The sequence below is a fragment of the Peromyscus californicus genome, unplaced genomic scaffold (genome assembly GCF_007827085.1).
Source record: "Peromyscus californicus insignis strain IS unplaced genomic scaffold, ASM782708v3 Scaffold_8__1_contigs__length_139910024, whole genome shotgun sequence".
NCBI classification, from domain to species: Eukaryota; Metazoa; Chordata; class Mammalia; order Rodentia; family Cricetidae; genus Peromyscus; species Peromyscus californicus.
In genome coordinates, this window is record NW_026294606.1 from 69,365,621 (window position 1) to 69,388,733 (window position 23,113).

Sequence of the window (23,113 nt, forward strand, 5' to 3'; positions counted from 1 at the left end):
ATTTATAAAGTGACTGTGCAAATGTTCTTTTCCACAAGCCCTGACTGTTCCCATAGGCTTGTGTAGATGCAAGGAGCCAACCCTTTTAACAGCTATCAGTATTGTTGCAGAAATCTCCAGTCACGGGGATAGGCAAGTGGAGAGAAATAGAGATTAAAAACAAGCAAGCAAGCAAACAAACAAAAACCAAAAGAAGAACAACAACAAAACCCTAAAACTGCTAAGAGGAGAATATGCTGAGTTGAAAATATACTTGTATTTATAAAGGATGTATATTCAAACTTAAATAGACAACAGTTCATGTAAGACAGACCTAGGTCAACATACATATCAGAGTTTTAAATTACTTTTATTATTGCTGTTTAGGATGAAAGTGAATTTTGTTTTATGATGAAAGTTGTGGAGATTTGTTATCAGTGCTCTTTTTAGAGGGCTTGTTTTTAAAAGTAGGTTTTAATTGACTTCTCAGACCCAGCAGTTTTCTTTCATCCTTGCTTAAACTTGATATCTGTTGCTTTCACAAGCTGTGTGGCACTGCTCATTACAACCAGCTTTGGGGAATAATACTAGTAAGCATTTAAGAGAGGAAGCAATGATACGTGTAAATGGCCCCATAGCGTGTTATACATAGGAATGGCTGAAAATACATAGCAGATATCTGTCCTCTAAACAGACCTGCAAGAAAGCCAGATTATATTGGTCAAGAAAATTCATCAATTCTCACTAACTTAAGCAGAAGTAAAAGTAATATAGCATGTCAGTAGTTACCAATATACCTATTGCTATGCTGTGGACATTTCTGTACTGCAATGCAAATAATATTGCTATAGCAATAGTTAAAATGAGATGAGATGTTTTTATTGTTATTTGGTTAATTCTTTGAGAATTATGTGCATTGTACTTTGATTATATTAACCTTCTCTTCCATTTCCTCCCAGATCTATATCCTCTATTCCATATCCACCCATCATTGCATTATCATTCTTTTTGTTTAATTTATGGAGTCCAATTATTGTTGCCAATATACTCTTGGATGTGTGATTATCCATTGGTACATGTTAGACCTACCAAGAGTTCTACGTTAAAAAAAACCTGACTCTCCCATTCCAGCAGTTATCAATTACCAATATCTCCTTGGCTAGGGGTGAGACTTCATGCCCAGGACACCCCTCCATGTTGAGATTTTGTCTGGCTTGAACTTATATAGGTCTTGTGGGTGTTATCCCAATCACTATGAATTCATATGTGCAACTGCTCTGCTGTGATCATAAAATACTGTTTGTTTGGGTTGTTTTTTTGTTTTGTTTGTTTGTGTGTGTGTGTGTGTGTGTGTGTGTGTGTGTGTGTGTGTGGTCACTCACCACCTCTGGATCTTACAGTCTTTCCCCTCATCTTTCACAATGGTTCCTGAGCTTTAGAAGATTTTTTTAGCCATATGTTTATCCAACTTGCTACAATAAAGACCTCTTTGGCAAGATATGCACACTGGAATAATAGTGGCACAGATATCATAGAAATAATTAACGACTTTCTGCTTGAATTTAAGTAAGGCCAACTCTACAAGATAGAACCCATTGCTAGCACGGTATCGGGGCCAAGAACCTGTGACTAGACAGGTCATAGGTCCTATGAAAGAACCTATTACTATTCCTCTGCTAATGCATATAGTACTAAAATGACTCATGATAACTTCTCATAATGACAGGTTCATGTGTCTCTCAATCTTCATCAGAGAATCTTCTCTGTGCAATAGATGCTAACTAACATAGACTCACAACTGGTCAAAGCACAGAGAATAAGTGACCATGGAATCCTCAGTCCTAACTGGGACATCCAAAGTGGTGTTTTTTTTTTTGTTTTTTTTTTTGTTTGTTTGTTTGTTTCGCTTTGGGTTTTTTGGAGGGAGGGTAAATTGCCCATTTTGAAAACAGATCCTTAATCTCCCTGTATAATATGAATGTCCCATGTATTAATTTGGCATGTTTATTAAACCAATGTTTGACAGAGATGCACAGGATATGGATAGGATAAACCTGTGAATGTATCTGCACACACCCATCATCTACCACATGACAAGAATCATGAGCCCATATTAACAGTTTGGTAAAATTGGGTATATAGGATTTGACAACAAGGATATTCCTTGACATCTGACATAGAGAAAAGGATGCTGGAATAGTCTGTGTATCTCCCCTTGCAGATAATAGAAAGAAAAAAAACCTTAGAGAAAAAAATTGCTGTAAAACACTATTAAATTAGAAATTACACAAGATGGTAGGGCACTACACAAATGCAGAGGTTGACACTCAAGAGGAGGGAGCTAATCTAATTTGACCTTCTGCACAGACTTCCCCTTCACAGTGTAATAAAGAGAGAAAAGTGACCTCCAGTTGAAGAGCACTCCTCCTGGAAATTAAAATCAAGTCACATTGTTAAGACATAGAAGTGGGAATTTGCAAAAGAAAGTATTTCTTACACCTGACTATAAATGGACTAGGTACAAAGTCACCTTGAGAAATAACCTAAATCAGCCTTGCTTAGAAGTCTGGGTCCCAGGCTGAGTAAGACTTCTTCAAAGAACTGTTTAACATATTGGAAACTAAAGAAACTTTTCTTTTACATTTTTTAGTTGGTGAACTCTACCAGTCTTTATCTTCTGTATAGATTCTGAATTGATATCTTACTTACCAAGCCCTTTCCCAACATAAAAAAGTAAAATGTTCTCATTTAGTATTCTATAATTTGGAGTTGTAGATTTAGCTAATTACTTGGGTTTTTTTCTTGCATAGAAATGGTGTTAGATATTGAAATAAGTTGACCAGTGTGATCCCAAAAGTTTTACATTTCTAGTGTAATATAAGAAATGTCCTTCAATTACTTTGTAGATTGACAGTTACTGGTCAGTATGTATTAACTGTAATTAAATCAATGAAATGCTTCATGACAGACATAACATTGCATATTTTCTCATTAAAAGACACTCATAAAGAAAAAATGGTGTTAGATTAGAATCTCAAGATATTTTTCCCACATAGCAGCCAGTTTTTTTAATATCATTGATTGAATCCTTTGCCCTACTTCCTTTGATTTTATAGGACCCTATTATTATATGTTGAATCTGTATGTACACACATACATTTTCTTTAAAATACGTGAAGGAATAATCACACCCAGTTCATTGTTAATATGGGTAGATACATAGATGAGTGATAAAAATAGAGCTAATCAAAGCATTTCATCCACTCTTCCTCTTTACTATCCTGTTTTGCCTACTTAGGAGAAAGGCATGTCAAATTCCTTAACTGTACTGAGTATCTATTTTTGTTGTTGTTTGTTTTGTTTTGTGTATGTGTTTTTCAGTCTCAGCTCTTACATGTCAAAGCTATGTTGGTACAATCTTATAAGACTCAAGACAATGACACTCATCTGCTTTGCAACTCTTCTTTCTTCAGAATTATAGGGCATTTTCTTGGATTTCTGTTTGCCTTTTGCTTTGTCATTTATTGCCTTCACTTGTGATTTATTGGCGTTCCTTGATTTCAGCTGTTCTTCCTCATGCCCATGGATTTAACTGTAATAGTTGTTGCTTTGTGTGAATTAGATATTTTTATTAAATTAGCTGAAAAATTCCATCTATTATGATTAACAATGAATTTCATACTTTGAATCTAACCTCCCACCCCCAAAATAAGGCATTTGGCAAGATTTTACTGGCCAAGCTCTGTGGTTTCTTGTAATTGGCTGGGATATTAGATGTGCTCCATAAAGAACACACATACAACTTTTCTCACTATTCTATTAATTCTATGCAATCCACAATCATGGGCTCTTTTGTCATTTGATATGTATATTTATTTGCTAGGGACCATAGTAAAAAACTATAAATTAGGTGGCTTAAACACTAGCAATGCATTCTCTCACAGTTCTGTCCAAAAGCCCAAGATCGGTGTATGGACAGATGTTGTTTCTTCTGAGGCCCCTGTCACTAGCGTACTTATATCCTCACCTGGGCTTTCTTCTATTTGAAACCCCGCCTTTCTTTCCTGTGTTCACCTGTACTGCCTATGAGGAAATCGTTCACATTCCAGTATTAGAATTCATAAGTTCTCTTGGAAACCTGGTGGCTCCTTTTCCCTCCTAACCTCAGGGAGAGTCTCCATGACATTCTATAATCTTTTAAATTTAGCATTTCCGTTTTATAAATTTCCAGAAGTATTTGGTTACAGCTCTGTATGTAGGTAGAACTTTTATGAATAATATTAGTATGTATGTGCCAGTTCCTCAGGCAAAGCAATAAATACCTTTCTTCTAGTAGTGACTGTACATTCTGAATGACCTCCAGCCCTATGTCACTCAAATGTCAAAGAGGAACTATGACTTTGGTGGCCTTATCTTTCTGATGACATATTTTTATTATTTATTTGATGGAGGAGTTACACGCTGTTTGTAGAAATCCCAGGAATCATTGCCTCATATGTTTGATTCTGTTGCTCAACAGGATTTACCTGCCCAGTATGTTCCGGGTACAAATGCTATTCTCATCAGCCCTTCAGACAAGTTACTGAAGCAGCATGCTTCAAGCCCCTTGAATCATTATTAGCTTGTACCTAAGGCACTATCTCCTTGAGTGATTCCATAATTCTACTAGAAAAGTTTACCCCTTTTGTTGTTGTTGTTGATAATGGAGATTGTTCCTCTCACCTCAAAAGTGCCTCAGTTCTCTTTGTGTGTTTTCACCAGTTTCTTACTTGATTTAAAATCCCAGAAAGTCCTTATTATTTGTGTGTGCTAGTAGCTGTTTCTGGTTCTCCAGAAATCCTGAGGATTTATGTCAGCATTTTCCACCCCATATCTGTGTCTACATGTATAAACATTAGATCTTTGTCTATGCCCTATTGATTGGACACACTATATTGAATGATTATTGAATTTTTACTGGCCTAACATGCTTGGAATAAAACCATTTTGCTCCTGGCATTGAATTATTCTTAATACATTGCTAGATTTGATATGTTAATAATTTTGAGTTATTTTTCCTTTTAATGTTAATGAGAGATATTAATATGTAGTTCGTATTTCTAATACTGGCTTGCGTTTGTGTATCATTTGGATACACAATCTATTCAAACTCTTTAACAGGTAAATTCCTGTTGTAGAATATTATGTTAAGGTGTGTTACTTTTTATGTTGCATTTGCTTAACTCTGTGAAGCTGTGTTACTTTGCCTGTCTAAAACATCTGACCCTCTAATAAAGGACTGAATGAACAATAGTGAGGCAGGAGAAAGGATAGGTGGGGCTGGAAGGCAGAGAGAATATATAGAAGGAGAAATCTGCAAGGAGAAAAAAAAAGTAACTAGAGAAGGAGTAGGACTCCTGGGACCAACCAACCAGCTACACAGCAAGCCACAGAGTAAGAGTAAGATTTACAGAAGAAAACGGGAAAAGCCCAGAGGCAAAAATCAGACGAGTTAATTAAAGTTAAGAAAAGCTGACTAGAAATAAACCAAGCTAAAGCCGGACATTCATAATTATGAATAAGCCTCCATGTGTGATTTATTTGGAAGGTGGGGGGCAGAGCTCCCAAAAGAGCAAAAACAAACAGCAACAAATTCCTATTTTGATGACTAATTCTTCTGTTTGTTAGTGATGATTTGTATATGTTTCAAGGAATTGACCCATTCGTTATATTTGGATTGTCAAACACGGGGCATAGACTTATCCCTAATATCCCATAAATATAAAATACACCCTTGCCCCACATACCACACACTTCTATACTTTATCCTGTAAACACCGATAGCTGCAGTTTGAGTTATTTTGAAATGTAATTTAGTTTCCTCTGAGACGACTTTGGTCCACGTGTTATCTTCCCATCATGATCCTCTAGTGCTGTGGGATGGTCTGTATGTCAAATGTGTTGCTGATTGGTCAATAAATAAATCACTGATTGGCCCGTGGCCAGGCAGGAAGTATAGGCGGGACAAGGAGGAGAATAGAGCTGGGAAGTGGAAGGCTGGGTGGGAGAGACACTGCCAGCCGCCATCAGGACAAGGAAGATGTAAAGTACCAGTAAGCCACAAGTCACGTGGCAAGGTATAGATTAATAGAAATGGATTAATTTAAGCTGTAAGAACAGTTAGCAAGAAGCCTGCCACGGCCATACAGTTTGAAACCAATATAAGTCTCTGTGTTTACTTGATCGGGTTTGAGCGGCTTGGGACTGGCGGGTGAGAGATTTGTCCTGACTGTGGGCCAGGCAGGAAAACTCTAGCTACAAATGGCGCCCAATGTGGGGCAAGAGTTTCCACCTAAAACCTGAATAAAAAGGTTCTAAAATGGAGCTAAAAACAGCTCCTAGTTGTCTCTTTTAAGCTAGCGGCAGCCTGCGTGTTTGAGCTACTATGGCGGATTCCTGGCGTGCATGCTCAACCTGCGGTATGGCGCGAATGAGGCCTCTGCAAGTGGCACATTAAGCTGTGTGGTGGATTTAGCCGTTGCTAATACAAAAAAAAAAAAAAAAAAAAAAAGAGGTTTCCGGGCTACATGCTGCTTTGATAGAAGCATAGACCCACTATTTCTGAGAGTTGATGGCTCCCAGAGCTGGCGGAAAACGTATCACCACCATGTTGGGAAGCTGAAGTGGGCGGAGCCAGCAGCCACAGCGCCAGCACCGTTTCAGGCTTAGAAGGCTGCAGTTTAAAGCAATAGGCTCAAGCTAATATAAAAAAATAAGCCACGTAAAGATGGCTATCACAAAGAGAATCTGGATTATGTTCTCTTTGATATTCGTAACTGAAGAAAAACATTTGATTGCAAAAGCTGTTGAGTTATGCCAAAATGTATATTTTAAAGGTACCTTGACTTCAAAATTTGGATGTAAGGATATGTTGCTTTGGAAAGGAGGCTCTGCTTTTGTTTCCACAGAAAGCCAGAGGCTATGGATTTGTTCCAGATTAAGACACATCAGGTTTGACCAGCCAAGATCACCTGAAAGGTCTCCGATGACACCATGGTCCAGATGATCCAACATCCAGAACTGTTTCAAGGCAACTGGCTCAGACAATACACCCTCATGGACTACTCCATAACCCTAAAATTTTCTTTATGTCCCCATAAGATACAGCGCTCCCTCCAGCAGGAAGTAGTAAGAGAAGCTACGCCCAAATTCCCAAATATACCAAACTGACTTTGGAGATGTGTAAAGGTTAAAACCTTCCTTTTTAAGAAAAGAAAAGGAGAGGTGCTGTGGGATGATCTGTATGTCAAATGTGTTGCTGATTGGTCAATAAATAAATCACTGATTGGCCTGTGGCCAGGCAGGAAGTATAGGCGGGACAAGGAGGAGAATAGAGCTGGGAAGTGGAAGGCTGGGTGGGAGAGACACTGCCAGCCGCCATCAGGACAAGGAAGATGTAAAGTACCGGTAAGCCACAAGCCACGTGGCAAGGTATAGATTAATAGAAATGGATTTATTTAAGCTGTAAGAACAGTTAGCAAGAAGCCTGCCACGGCCATACAGTTTGAAACCAATATAAGTCTCTGTGTTTACTTGATCAGGTTTGAGCGGCTTGGGACTGGCGGGTGAGAGATTTGTCCTGACTGTGGGCCAGGCAGGAAAACTCTAGCTACACTCTAGTTTAATTCTACTGTGGTCTGAGAGCCATATCACTTCCTACAGTGTGATATGGCTCTCTTCTTTTCACTTGGCTACAGTGTGTTTTGTTTTCCAGAATACCATCAATTTCTATGATTTTCATGTGTAAGTTGAGAAGACTATTCTTCCTCTGTTGCTAAATGAAGCATTGTAGAAATGTAAATGAGACCCAGCTGATTGATGTTTTTCACTTCAAACATGTCTTGACTGCTTTGTTCCCCTCTGATCTGTCAATCACTGGTAAAGAAAGGTTGAAGCCTTCAGCTATAATCATAGCATCATTTACTTTCTCCTTGCAGATATATGCACTTTTGCCTCAAGTCTTTGATATGCTGTTGTTAGGCACACATACATTAAGGATAGGTATGTCATTTAGGAAACTTTTCTGATATTAGAATTCTGTCTTAATTTACTAGGGCCACAATAGCAAAAGATTCTGGAATGAGTGATTTGTAAGTAGAAAAAAGTTATTTCTAATCCATCCTTAACATGAGAACAACCCCCGGCAAACTCCCTCAGGTTTCCATCATTCAGGCACTAATCAAATTGAGGAGGGTAGCCCTTGAAATCTCATCACTTCCCAAAGGTTGCACATTTTAGTAACATCACCTGTGATCTTCAAAAGTTTGTTTATAGGAAGGACAAAACATTGAGTCTACAGTAATAACTTCATTGTCCCTGTTAATTTTTCTTTCTCTGAAATCTGTTTTGCCCAACCTTAATACAGCTTCTCTACATTTCTTTCAACTACTGTTATCATTGTACACATTTCTTCATCCTGTTAGTCTTCATCTATCTATGCCCTGATATTTAATTGGGTTCCTTCAAAGCATCACATACTTGGATATTAAGTTTTTGTTGGCTCTGAAAATACCTTCTTTCAGTTGGAATATTTGCATTTAAAGCAGGCATTGATACTTAGATAAATAGCTACCATAATTGTTGCTTGCCTCCCCATCCCACCCTCACTATTTTATTTTCACTTATGGTTTACTTTAGCATTTTACTAGGTTGAAATGCTCTGCTCTTTTAGTCTATCAATGGTTCTGATATTCAAACCATATTTAGTTTTCTCATGAGTTGTCAATGTGCACTTAAAACTAATCCAAGGTCACTTTCAAATAATGCTTTACAGTTTCCTGGGCAATCCAAGTACTTTAGAATAGAATACTCTGAACTTTACCTACATTTCCTTTGTGACAGTCATTAATTTCTCATATCCAAAAGCTAAAACAACAGAGAAAAATAACATTATTACTATTTGTTTCAAATTATCTGAATGACTAACTTAAGAGGAACAACAATGTAAAACAATTCAAGTTTTAAATTTGTTTCTTCTATAACAGTCTTACTTTACATTAATCTGAGATTTTGGCCTGTATTATTTCCCCTGGGTCTGAAAAAAAATCCTCCTAGCTTTATATGAAAATTAGGTTTACAAAGATTTTCCTCAATATTTTACTTATCTGAACAAGGCTTTATTACTCTTTGATAATATTTGGCTTAAGAATTTTAAGTAGAAATTTTTTTTAGCACTTAAAAATCCTTCATCCTCCATGTTACAGCACACTTCTGGCTTGCATAGTCAAGTCTCTGAAAAGGAGGTCCATGTAGTCTTCTACTTCCTCATCTAAAATTGAGGGATATTTTTCCCAATAGGGTTTCTTCAAGTTTTTTCTCTTTGTTTCTTTGCATCTCTAGAGTTTAAATGTTAGGTTAGATAAATAACTGTGCTGCTCCTTGTCTTACTGGATGCTCTCAGGTCATCCCAGATCTTTGCTTTGTTGTCTATCATTAGAGAAATTCTTGTAGTTAGTCCACAGGCATCAAATAGCCTGTTCTATTATTTTTTTGTTCGGTTGATGTTTTTGTGGGTGGTTCCACTTGAAGTTTTGAAGTTTCTATTGACATTTTTTTCATGTTCCCTGATTCTTTCCTCTACTATGTTGAGTCTATCAATTCCACTAAGCACATTATTCATTCCTCTTATACTATTTATTTATATCAGTCTCTTTTTGTCTTTATTGGAGGTTTCATCTGATATTGTACATATTTTCTTATTTGCAAATGCCTCTTAAATTCCTGAGCTAAAACAGCAAGTATCCTACCAGCCTCTTGCCCATCTCTAAGTCTGATTGAGGTTTGTTCCAGTTCTTTAGCTTATGCTTTTACCTTGTTTACTTCATGTAAATGTTTTGTTGTTGTTAACAGCTTGTTATATAAGGAAATAGAAGCAACTAGATGCATAGCCCTTTAGTATGAGGTTTTATAACCAGAGGTTAGTTTGTTTATTATTTGCTATGGGTACATACTATCTTTGAGTTTCTTTGAAACTCAAAATTTCTTTGAAATTTCTTCTTAAATAAGGGCTTTTGTTGAGGTGTAGCCTCCTGTTATTACACAGAAACCCCATTTGTTTGGTTAATAGAGTCAGTAACAGAGATTTCTATAATCCTCTGGCTTAAAATTCAGTTTGTTTTTCTTATTATTATTTTATACTTATTCTGGTACATGCCTGTGGGGTGTGTGTGTGTGTGTGTGTGTGTGTGTGTGTGTGTGTGTGTGTGTGTGTTCAGTGTAGCACATTCCTGACACTTAATGTGTATTGGTCAAAGGACAACTTTTGGTAGTGACTTTTTGCTTGCACTGTGGGCCCCATAAAGGATGGAAGTCAGGCATTCAAACAGGTGATTTTGTCCATAAACCATCTCCTGGTCCCAAAATTCAGGTTCTTTGAATTAAGGTTCAGTCTTCTTCGCATGAGACTGTGTCCTGGGATGTGTCATTTACTATTGTTTCTCGGGTTCTATTTTGTCCTTGAGTTCTGTGCCCATAAATTGCTATTCAGCCTTTCTCCGTCTTCCTCCCACCCCACCCCCTGTCTGTCTTTCATTTTAGAAGTGGTTTTCTCTGTGTCTCCAGGGATCTGTGAAGAATTGTTCAGTTTCACTACATTCAGATGCCTTTCTCGTTTGTAAGGAGTATGATGGTGATTTCCAAGCCCCTTGTATATTACACCCAACAGTGCATTTTTGTGCTTTGCTCCTTTTTAATTATTAGATTTCCATTTCTGCAACTACAGACTTCAAGATGGCAGTTAATAGTCCTACCTTATACCCATATACCAGCTGAAGCCCATCAAATAAAATTTTGAAATGGGTTAAACTTTTATTAATATTGACAGCATTGCTGTTATTTTTATATTTTGTTAACTTAGATTATCCTCTATTAAGCTCTTATTCTGAAAAGAAATCTACATGTTTGCTACTCTGGATATTTTCTTTCTGTGAAATAGATTGGAGTATTTTTTTAAGTTAAACTATGTTAAACCATGCACTTCTAAGGATGAAGCTGAATCTCAGTTTTTCTCCTTTGACCCATCTGTAGTAATTAATGCAGAACCACTGAGAGCTTCTGAGGCTAAGACAAGTCACACGCTCTTCTCACTCATCCCTTCTCTACACTACTTTTAATGAGCTAAATACTTAATGAGAAAGGAGAAGTGTTTCTGATATCCCAGGCTATCCACTCCAGGAATCCAAGTCAACACAGAAAACTTCCTTTCCTGCTACAGGAGTATGGAGCTTCTGTGAGATACAGCATTGGAGTTCAGGAAAGCTAAGCAGTTTCTTTCTGCCTTTACCTGTGTATCCTGGATGCATAATTGCTGCTAAAGCAGCCTATTCTTCTGTAGTCTAAGCATGAATGCTCATACATATATAGCCTCTTCATAGATATCAAGTTTTCTTCATATACTTAAGTATTTGGAGTTGATCTGTCAAAAATCTTTTTGTTTTATATATATATATATATATATATATATATATAAAACAAAAAGATATATATATTATAATTAACTTAATTTCACATATCAGCCATGATTCCCCCATCCTCCCTTCTCCCACCTCCCAGTCCTCCCCCCCAAACCACCCCCTGTTCCCATCTCCTCCAAGGCAAGGTCTTCCCTGGGGAGTCAGCCCAGCCTGGTAGACTCATCAAAAATCTTAACCATAACATTATAATAAAAAATGTTATGTCTTCATTACACATGTCAGTCTTTTTGCTTTTATCTTTAAAACTGAATATTGATGTAATTAATCCAGGGAGATTTTTATATTGTAATGGTAAAGAATTTTTACATATTACTCTGATTACTAAATGACTTGAATAATCCAAATCAGTTATATTGAGGATGTTCAAATATGCCTCTAACCTCCAACCATAAAAAGTTATTTTCTCTGGTTATTTTTTTAGGTGTATATCATCGAGGAATCAGGACTAAACATCCTGATGTGGTCCATGATCCAAAATAAAAACACTGGATGGACATATGCACATGTACCTCTCTCTAGTTACAGTCCATTCAAAGTGGCATTTGAGGCTGACTTGGGTGGAAAGGAAGACATCTTTATTGCTCTTGATGACATCACTTTTACCCCTGAGTGTGCTTCTGGAGGTAAGTGATTCCTTCAGAAAATAGGAATAAACATTAGTTTCATATCTAAATATACAGTAATTGGGAGATTCAGATGAATTGCATTTACTTCTGAATGAAGTCCTACTCCTAAATATGAATATATATATATATATATATATATATATATATATATATATATATATATATATATATATTGCATATATTAAGAGGTAGTCTCTCTGTCCATGAACTTTGCCATGAAATTTTCATGACTTTTAGGCAGCAAATTAACAATGTACTAAAGTAGTTTCAGAAAGGCCAAGAGAACATGCTTCGATTGATACAGTTTTACTGCCTACTTTTCTATTCCAGACTTTACCATAACTGCCCAAGGCAAAGGTGCCTCAGGTGTTGTCATCCTGCAAGCTATCTTCTCCACACATGTTGTGTCAGCCTTTTGCTTCTCCTGACTGCTTCCTTCTTTCTATTTATTTCAAACAACCTAGAATAGTCTCTGTATTTCAGCAGGACAGCAAAAATCCTGTCAGGAGTCCCTTTAACTGACACCCGAATCTCTGCTATTTAGAATGTTTCCAGTTCAGTGGGGCTATTTGTTCTCTTGTAAATCTTCAATTATTAGTAGACAGGAGTCATGTTCTTTTAAAATGTGTTCTTTGGCTGGGAAGTTGCCTCGGTTGTAACATGAATCTTAAAAGGTCTTAATAATAAAAACAAACCCAGAGCCAGGTATTGGGGTGAACGCTAAATGATCAGAGAAACAGAACAAGCCACAGGCACCTCACCTTGCCAATTCCTCAGCTGATCCTGTTTCCTCAGACTGGAAGCCTCTTGAGTCTTCATCCAAAATGAATCTCAGCTGAACTGCTGCTCAAAAGCCTAAAAATTTAACCAGCTCTAGTTCCTGGTTTTCATGCCTTATATACCTTTCTGCTTTCTGCCATCACTTCCTGGGATTAAAGGCATGAGTCATCATGCCTGGCTGTTTCCAGTGTGGCTTTGAACTCACAGAGATCCGGATGGATCTCTGCCTCCCAAGTGATAGGATTAAAGGTGTGTGTGCCACCATTTTCTGGCCTCTATCTCTATCTAGTGGCTGTTCTGTCCTCTGACCCCAGATAAGTTTATTAGGATGCATAATATATTGGGGGACACAATATATCACCGTACCTTGGTGGTTAAACACTTGCTGCACAATCATGAAGACTGGAGTTTAGATCCCTAGAGCCAATGCAATTGCAAGGTGGGTGTGGTAATCCACCTGCAATTGTAGTCTAGGAAGCAGAGTCAGGAAACCCCCAGAGAAAAGCTGGCTTGCAAAACTAGCCATATTGGTGATCTCAGGGTTTGCTCTCTGTCACTGAGGAAGCAGGAGTTCTACCTCATGGTATCAGGCAGAAGAGTAATAGGAGGTGACTTTTGAGATCAACCTCTGGTCTTCAAATGTACAGGCACCCATGTGAACCTATACACACAAACATGCTCACATAGATACAAACATGCATGCACATCCCATACATAAAACTAAAAAAGAAAAACATTGTGTTCTTAACCTTGGAGTTTTACTCCAGATGCTAACTCTAATAAGGCAATTATTCCTTCCAAATGAAACACTGGGCTGCCTCAATTGTAATCACTTCCATCAATGTTGTTCAATTCTCTTGGTTATATCTTATTAATAGTTATATTTGTAATATTTTAGCTATAGAATACACGTTGTTGTTCAGTTCCATGGCCTATCACAATGGCTTTATATTTCTTCAAAATTGAAGATATATAGCTTTGTGATTTTTAAAGAATTCTCCTGGGCATGCAGATTAGGGCCACAGAAAGTGTTTTCCTACTACCTTAGCTGGGCACTGCAGGGACCCAGGCACATGTGGCTCCCTGTTCCCTGACCCTGCTCCTCTGAAGCAGTCTTTGAGTCCATCTTCTTTGTCTCTCTGGCTTTTTGCACTCTGTAGATGTTCTTGTAACATTTGTGTAAGAAACAGAACAAATTCTTACATTTTTCTTATTTTCATTTCTAAATAAAGATACTCTTTTTCTTACCATTGTTTATCTAAAGGTACCTCTCCTGCCATTCGAGAGTAAATGTACAGCCCTGGTAATTTCCTTTCTCAACATCTCCTAGCAGCTGTTGCCTAAACATGTTCTCTGGCAATCTCACATACATATGCATACATACAATACATATATTGTATGTATACATATACATAATAAGAGCTAAGAATTACTGGAAGATACGTGAGTGTGTGTGCATATATGTGTGTATATATGAATATGTGCATGTGTGTGTGTTAACTGATTTTTGTATCTTCAGGAATCAAAGGATATAGTTCATATCTTAAACTTAATGAAGAAACTATATTTGGCCTGAAAATTGCTACTTATGTTTACTATATAATAGCAATTATCGTATCATATTCCCTAAATAAAATTATTCATTGGAATTAGCACCAGGGAATATGTGAATAACTGATTGATGCTGATGGAGTGATAGTTCTTTCTAGATATATTTTATAGTAGACTTACCACCAAGAGGCTTATAAACAACTAATACCTGGGCTGGGAAACCTTGGACATATTCTCTGTCACCTTGTGGATTACATGTGCCTCTCTCCAGTGCCATTCACATACACCATGTCCAGAGCCTCCTGGCAGAGGGAGTCTTTGCTGATGGGTCAGAAGCTTTAGAAAGGAATAGACTAAAATAGTAATTCTGAAGGACCAGTTGTCAAATCCCACAAAAATGTGCCAGAGAGTCTTTAGACCTACCCAGTAAACCTGAAACAGCTTCATTGGAAGATCTGGGGAGAAAACACAGATAAAATAAATAACATTTGAAATAAATGTAACTATAGTGCACAGTGTAATGCTAGAGTTATATTTTAAAATCTTTAAAGCAATGTTCTTTTAGTGCTGGTACAATGTCCTTTCATGTGATTTTAGTGCTATGATGAAAATTTTAGAGACATATTGAATAGGTAAATTATCTATTGAAAATATCATAGGAGAAAATATTCATAATATATTGATGAATGTGAAGGACATAACTAATATCAATGGGAAACTGTGTTTCTTTTTAATAAATATAGAAAATGACAAAAAATATGAAACCATATTAATAAGCTGCAGATACCATCTGTGCTGTCTGAAAGAGCACACAAAATAATTTATGACTCTTAGAAAAAGAAATATGATTATTATTTATTTTCTTTTAGTATTTTTTGCTAAATTGTTAAATGTCCACATGAAATTTTATTTCTAGTTGTGAAGAATTCTATATGAAATAAAGTTATATGAAGATCATCGCTTTATTTATTTTTATTACCATTATTGTGTGTGTGTGAGTGTGTGCGTGCACGTGTTGCTGAGGATTACACCCAGATTCTCAAATTTTCTTATCTCTAGGGTATACCTCAAGCTTTACATCATTGTTTTAATCTTTTCCCCAAAAAATTATTTATTGGAACTACTATAAGAAGCTATCACATAAATGGGTTTACTTTCATTCCTTTGAGTCATGTTTTCTCATTGTTATTTCAAACAATAAAAACCCAGCTTTTTGAAACTTTGAGAAATACGAAATTTTGTTAAGCCTCAGCTATTTACTATCCCAGGAATCATTAGACATAAGCCTTGTGGATGATCCATCTTTTATTTTTCAGTCATCTGATCCTTCTACACTGTGTGGCAGAAATATCTATGCCATGTAAGAGTAGGTCACCTTGAGTTTCTTCGCACGAATAACATTCCTCCAGTTGTGTTAAATTTCCAGGAAGCAGCCAAAAACTCAGAATTTTTAGACTTTCAAAAAGAGAACAGGAATTTTAATTCCTGAGAAATATTTGCTAAGACAACTCGGCAGCAGTTGGTATGAAGAAAGTAAACCTTCTTTCCTACCAGGTCCAGTGGTTCATGTCTGTGGCATTTAGCACCATGGAGGTTAAGACAAGAGGATTTTTAATTTTAGAACATCTTTGGCTAATGAATGAGAACCTGTCAAGAAAGTATCAAAGAGGGAGAGAAGGGGTAGGAAGACATGAGGGAAGGGAGATAGAAGAGGGAAGCAAGGAAAACTGTTTACCAGTTCTGCTGAGTAAAGATGAATGCTTTATATAAGATTTAAAAACTGATGATTTTTAATAAATTCCACTCTAAAATATATATATATTTCGAAATATATATTTCGTTGACTAGAAATCCTGAGAGTGGGACACAGTTTTCCACTGAAATATCCTTATAATATGGGACCCTGTACAATGAGTGCTTGCTCTGTGAAGTGGGAGATAGATATTTCCATAATTTCTTCCAGTATTAATTCATCTCTCAGCCCTCCACAAAGGAAAAATGAAAACTCTTCTGATGTCTACACTGCTTGCTGTGTTCATCTTCCCTCAGCTGGCACAGTTCAAACATCAGTAAGACATGACATTAACTTAGATGATTTTCTGTTGACCATCTATCAAATCCTACAAATTCTGAATCAACAGGGGAATGCATTCATTTTTATAGAATAAATTTTTTAATTCTTTTTTTTTAAATTGAATATTTGTGGACTTCGCAACATGCATCCCGATTCCACTTTGTCCCCATCCCTTCGCATCCCTCCCCCCCCCCCCGGCCCCTGCAACCTTCCTCTCTGCCCCCCAAAAAATTAAGAGAAAAACCAAACACCAAACCAGAAGAAAAAGAAGAAGAAGAGGGGGAGGAGGAAGAGGAAGAAGAAGAAGAAGACAACTATAAAGGAGAAGGACTCAAAGACTGCTTCAGAGAAGCAGGGTCAGGGGACAGGGAGTCACATGTGCTTGGATTCCTGTAGTGGGTAGCTGTTCCAGCTTTGACCTGGAAGTACTACCCCAGTGAGGCATCATCATCATCATCATCATCATCATCATCATCATCTCATCATGGAAGCTCGTAGTGTGGCCAGTTGAGTCACACAGTTTACCCTTCATTCTAGTCATCTTTACTTGTAAGTGTTCACTGCTATGAGTCATGGGTCTGGTTGAGGCCAGTGGCTTCTGCTACTCTATGGATAATGAGCTCTCCTGGGACTCCTGGATATCCTGTTGTTGCTTTGTTTTCATGGAGATCCTACAACTTTGTATCTGCAGGCCTGGCCTCTTCACATGCTCCAATAGTTCATAGATGAGGTGGATGTTGGGGTGAGTTAACTCATAGCCCTGGTTCTGGGTCTGGGTGGTAGCTGGGTTGGGCAGCACACCAGCTTTCCCTCATTGTCACTACCTGGGCAAGCACCCCAGCACTGCCTTGGCCAGATTGCCCAATGTAGCCTGCAGCAAGGAGCTGGGCCAGTTCTCCTACTCTTAGGTTCTCAGATTTGACCCACCTGCACACACACCAGAAGGCCTGTCTTAGTCCTAAGGGTCACCAAGCAAGACAGCACCTGGTGTCCTGGCCTGCTGGGAGTTCAACACCACTCAGTGATGCCTGCCAAGAGTGGTATCACCAAGTTCCCTCTGGCCTGGTCCGCTTCATGTGGGGTGGAGGCTGTCATCTGTAGAGAATTCATGTTTCCCACCTGGGTTTGAAGACTCAGCCCTTCCCCAGCCTAGACAGCAGCTGCCTTGGGTGGCAGAGGTAACAAGGACAGGGGTGACATAGAGACTTCAGAATACTGCATCCAAGTGGGCCATGGAGAAGGCATGGGGTGGTGCTCGGCTCTCAGCACGCTCCCCCCCTCATCCATTACTGAAGGAGGTAAGACAGCTGGCCCTGGGGTCACAAGAATGGGAGAACTAGCCTTGCTCCTCATCAGCTGCAGCAGGCAAGAGAGTGGGGCCCTGCACCCCACCTGGGCAGCACACTAGAGCTGATCCTGTTGTCTGTGGTGGTGCAGGTGAGTCAGCCTTGAGGGCATGAGAGGAGACCTAATCCTGCCCCCCCCTCCTCAGCAACTAAGAGAGGAGAGAGAGAGAGAGAGAGAGAGAGAGAGAGAGAGAGAGAGAGAGAGAGAGAGAGAGAGAACCTTGCACCTCACCTGGACAAAACAGTAGAATATGTTTATGTGAGTTTCCAGGAGGGGAAAGTGGTTTCTGTTTTTCTCCTTCCTTTGAATAAAGAGGATCTCATTTTTCTCCATGATGAAGAAACATTTTAGAAGGTTGTGAGGACACAGATGTTTCCAAAACTGCAAGAGAGGTTGCATGGTATTGAACAATGGATTATCTCATAATATTTATGATATAGTTCTATACAGTTTCACCAGGAGTCAATGAGTATTTGGACACCAGGGCATACCAATGCATGTTGAGGCACAGGTAGGAAGCATATGTTTCCACACCAGAGTTCACTGCTCTGCTAGGCTGAAAAATGTCTTCCTATAAGTCCTGGCAAGCCTTTATTGTCAATGTGACACAATCTAGAGTCATCTGAGTAAAGAAGCCTTAATAGCATGATATGATGGCACATATCTGTAATCAGAACACTTGAGATGTCAAGGCAGGAAGATCATGAGTTCAAGGCCTGATAGGGTACCATTGCAAAACACTATCAAAAAACAAACAAACAAACAAACAAAAAGTACAAATCCATAGATCTTTATTTACCAATAGTCCCAGAGGCCAGACATTTGAGTTCCAGGCCTCCTTAGATGTAGGCTCTCTTTGAAAGCTTCATTTAAGGAATTGCATAGATCAAAGTCCATGGGCATCTCCATAAAGGACAGTCTTGACTACTAATAGATGCATCAAGGCACAGCTTCCTCAGTATTTGCTCCTAGGTTGTAAAAGAAACCTGGTTGAATATAAGTCAGTGAACCAGCATGCAGTGTTCCTCCATGGGTCTTGCCTTCAGGTTTCTACCTTGAGTTCCAGTTCTGACTTCTCTCAATGATAGTTTGTGACCTGGAAGTATAAATTAAATAAATGCTCCCTACCCCCAAGTCATTTTTGGTTAGATTTTTGTTTTTGTTTTGTTTATTGTTTGTCTGATTGTTTTTTAACACAGCAAACTCAGAGTAAAACTGAAACACCCCAAATCCTTGTCATTCTCAGAACCTCAGAATGTAATCATACTTAGAAATGAGGTTTTTGAAGACATAATTAAAGTGAGACTTTGGATGATCTCAAACTGTAGTAGGGGAGACACGTTAAACTGATGTGGCCAGTTTATAAGAAAAGTCCCATGGAAATGGACACACAGAATTCTATATGCTGAACTAAGCAGAGATTAAAAGCAACCCATCTGCAAGCTATAATTTACCTGGATTCTTAGCAAAACGTGAATCTAAGAAAAAAGAATGGACCAGTTCTTCCATGGAGCCTTCAAAGGAAAACTACCTGTAAGAAGGACTTGAACTCAAATGTCTGGCCTCTGAAACTATTGGTAAATAAAGATCTGTGGATTTTTGTTGTTTTGGTTTTGGCAGGGTTTTACAATGGAGCTCTAGCAGGTCTTGAACTCAATCTTCTTGTCTCAGCCTCTCAAGTTCTAATTACAGATATGTGTCTATGCAATATCTGTTATTTAAGCCACCCAGACTGTGCTACTTTGGTATACCAACCATAGGAACCCAGTGCCATTAGATTCTATCAAAGTACATATTAAAAACCAAGTACTTGGCCGGGCGGTGGTGGCGCATGCCTTTAATCCCAGCACTCGGGAGGCAGAGCCAGGCGGATCTCTGTGAGTTCGAGGCCCACCTGGACTACCAAGTGAGTTCCAGGAAAGTCACAAAGCTACACAGAGAAAACTTGTCTTAAAAAACCAAGAAAAAAAAATACTTGGTTCACATCTTCAGTGCACCAATTTACTGCCCATTTGGCTTCATTTTTCTCATCCATGAAAGGATCACATTCAGAACTTACGACTTTGCCCTTCTGAAACATTTACATTAACCATTTCAATAGGCAAATGAGAAATGATATTTTTAAGCCTGAGAATAACTCTTATATGACCACACATATTTAGTCACCCACTGATTAATATCCTCACCAGGATATGATGTCCTATCCACTACATAAGCACAGCAGACATCTAGCTTTGCTGGTGGCTTCCAAAAGTTCAGAAGTCTCTCTTGGGTGACTCACATGGACATTTAATTCTACATCTAATTTGTTTTTTGTTAAATGGAAAGAAAATAAACCTTAAATACCTAAGACAGATTCCAAAGGAAAGAAATATTCACCCAGGGTATCCCTTTTATATTGACTTGCTAAATATAAATTGCCGGTAACTATCAAGGTGCTAACAGTATAAAAGAGAATTTGGGGTAATTCAAAACAACAGTAAGCTAGGGAATAGTGTGGAGGGATATTCATTTATTTGTTTTGGTATATTATGACTGCTGAAAAATAACTTTCTTTCTCATTCCTGAATGGAGGCCACATTCTTGTTTCCTATTTCTGGACCTACACAGCAAGCCCAGGGAATAATTCCAGCTCAGATGTAATCCCAAAGTTTAAGTTATTTATATATTTATGTGGTCAATACCTTTGACCATTTTAAACCATTCATCTCTAAGAGGAAGGCGGATAGATTTCTCTGTGATTTATGTTTTACCTTTGGGCCTACTCTGAGGTCTTTGTCACATTTGGGTGATAGAATACAGTTCACACTGGGGGTGGCTTTTCCATGGTTGTCCTTTGGATTTCTTCCCTTTATCTGTCTGAATTCCTTCCTATCTAATGCTCAGCAGGGAAGCAAGAGCAAGCACCCTTTCCTTGACATGGCAGGTGGAGTCCCCAAAGGCAGTTGAACAAAGGATGGAGGTTCAGACCCTGGAACCTGCATAACTCTCACTTCTAATGAAAGATTCTGGTTCTTATTTTCTTACCTTCAAGTCTAAGGAATCCATTTGAAAAGGACAGCAGAACAATGCTATCTTCTAACAGACAGCAAGAGCTTTATGACCCCCACAACAGCTTTAAAGCCTAGTAATCTTCCATAATCCAATAAATGAATTAAGATTGATGGATAATCTTTTTCTTTGAGGATTTTTTTCATTCATTGCCATTCACCTTAAAACGAGGTCAATTTATGAATCACTAGTTGATGCCAAATCATAAAATTGATTCATGCATTCAAACTATTTTAAATAAATAAAATTTTATCTACAACTCCTACCACATGTTCTGTGTACTGACTTGAACTTTATATGATTCCCAATCAGTCTTAAAGTCCAAGATCGCTTGTTATATTGAAAATGAACAAAATGTGGTAATGGCAATGGGGATACTTTAATACAGCAAACCCAAACTGACCAACAACAAACTATGAATGTCTTAAATTGCACAGTAACACACAAGGGAATTGCAAACTTTAAAGCTAGGGGTTCTAAAGTAGAGTGCAACTTCCTGTGGAGAGGATTAAGGATACTTCTTGAAGAAGCCAGCTTTGGCTTTGCCCTTGAAATCAAAGAAGGATTTTCACAAGAGGAGATAAAGGGCAGGGAGTTCTTAGCCAGACATTCAACAGGACTGGAGTTACAGAGATAGGAGCACTAGAAAAAAACAAGAGGTCTACTTTGAAGGGATCATTTTTATAGACATCGATAACCAACTGTTTGTGTTAAAGGGTAAAAAACTAATTTAGGATTTGGCTGGAATCTTTCAGTAATTTTCTTCTACGATGTATTATATGAATTTATATATTTGACTGCTTTTACGGTGATTTTTTTCTCCCCATTTGTCATTAGAATATAGTGTGTTTCATCACTTGATATAAATGTTACATCATTTTCAAGAGTGATTACGAAAATAAGAAGACAAGATGCATAGCCTAAAGTAAAGCAGTGTGAAAATCAATATGCTGTTTTGACTGAAGAGACTTTCATAGATGACTACTGATTTAGGATTGGCCAAAGTATGCTTCCAATTGGCACTTTTTTTTTATTATGATATAGTAAATACAGAGACAACTAGAGAATACTCATAGTGATGCCAAGGGGATAGAAACCCATGTTCCAGAGGCCAAACTCAAAGGTAACAGTATTAGCCATATTTATCTTCTGATAATGTTAACTTCATATAATCCATACTTATTTTTTTGACTTGGATTTCCTTTTGTTGTATAAAATATTCTTTTAGTTACTGTGGTAATAATGATAAGAGATTTGCCTTTCTGAAACTTACAATATAATTAGCACTGGGAAACGTGTGTGTGTGTGTGTGTGTGTGTGTGTGTGTGTGTGTGTGTGTGTGTGTGTGTGTGTTTACATAAATAGTTCCAGAGAATATAATGAGTAATGATAAGGCAATGAAATGGAACCAAAAGGAATTAAATAAAAACCTAAAGTATTTGTTCAGCAATATATTCAGAGTATATTCAGAATAAATGAAGAGTAAAAACCAAAATAATAGGTCTTAAAATGGGTACCTAGATAAACATAGAAAGGTATTGAAAAGTTGATGGCATTTCCTTGTAGTTATTAATCGTCAAAAGATGTTTGAGTATAATAAATACCCTTACTCTGGAATAAGGTTTCATTGGCATTCTCTCAATCCATAATGGCAGACAGGTGAATACTCTGAAAAATTAAGTTAGTATTTGTATATGTTATGAATGGATCTTGGGGAAATACTAACACACATCCAAAAATCCAAAGTTATCTCAAGCCAAGAGTTTTTATGAATTATGGTTAAAAATTATGATATCCCTGCATAACTTTATACAATATTTTTAATGTTGGTATAATATCCCCAATATAATATCCAATTTATAACTGATATCTTGTATGTTACAATAAGTATCCATACTGAGTCACCAAGAGTGGTCCTATTTACAAATAGATTAATTTTTGACTTTTGGAACTAAAATTTCTTGTGTCCATTTTCCTTTCAAGTCAATCAATGTTGCTTTCACTAGGCACATTCATCATATAGATAACACTCATCAGGTTATCGTTGGCAATCACGAGCTTGCAATGAACATATATGGAACTTACGAGAATTCCCCACTGAGTGTCATTATGCAATCATTTTGCTGTGAAGAATATGTTTCTACTTCTCTCTCAACATGAGTGAACAATGAAACAGTGTTCTAAGGAGGACAAAG

General features: G+C 37.7%; 1 protein-coding gene across 1 annotated transcript in view; it reads left to right on the top strand.

Annotated features, from left to right (window-relative positions):
- Window positions 1-23,113, top strand: part of Malrd1 (MAM and LDL receptor class A domain containing 1) — a 605,236-nt gene that overhangs the window by 472,102 nt on the left and 110,021 nt on the right. The window contains exon 32 of the mRNA XM_052729219.1: window positions 11,911-12,112. Coding sequence (XP_052585179.1) covers window positions 11,911-12,112 — 202 coding nt within the window. The remainder of the gene's footprint in view (window positions 1-11,910; window positions 12,113-23,113) is intronic.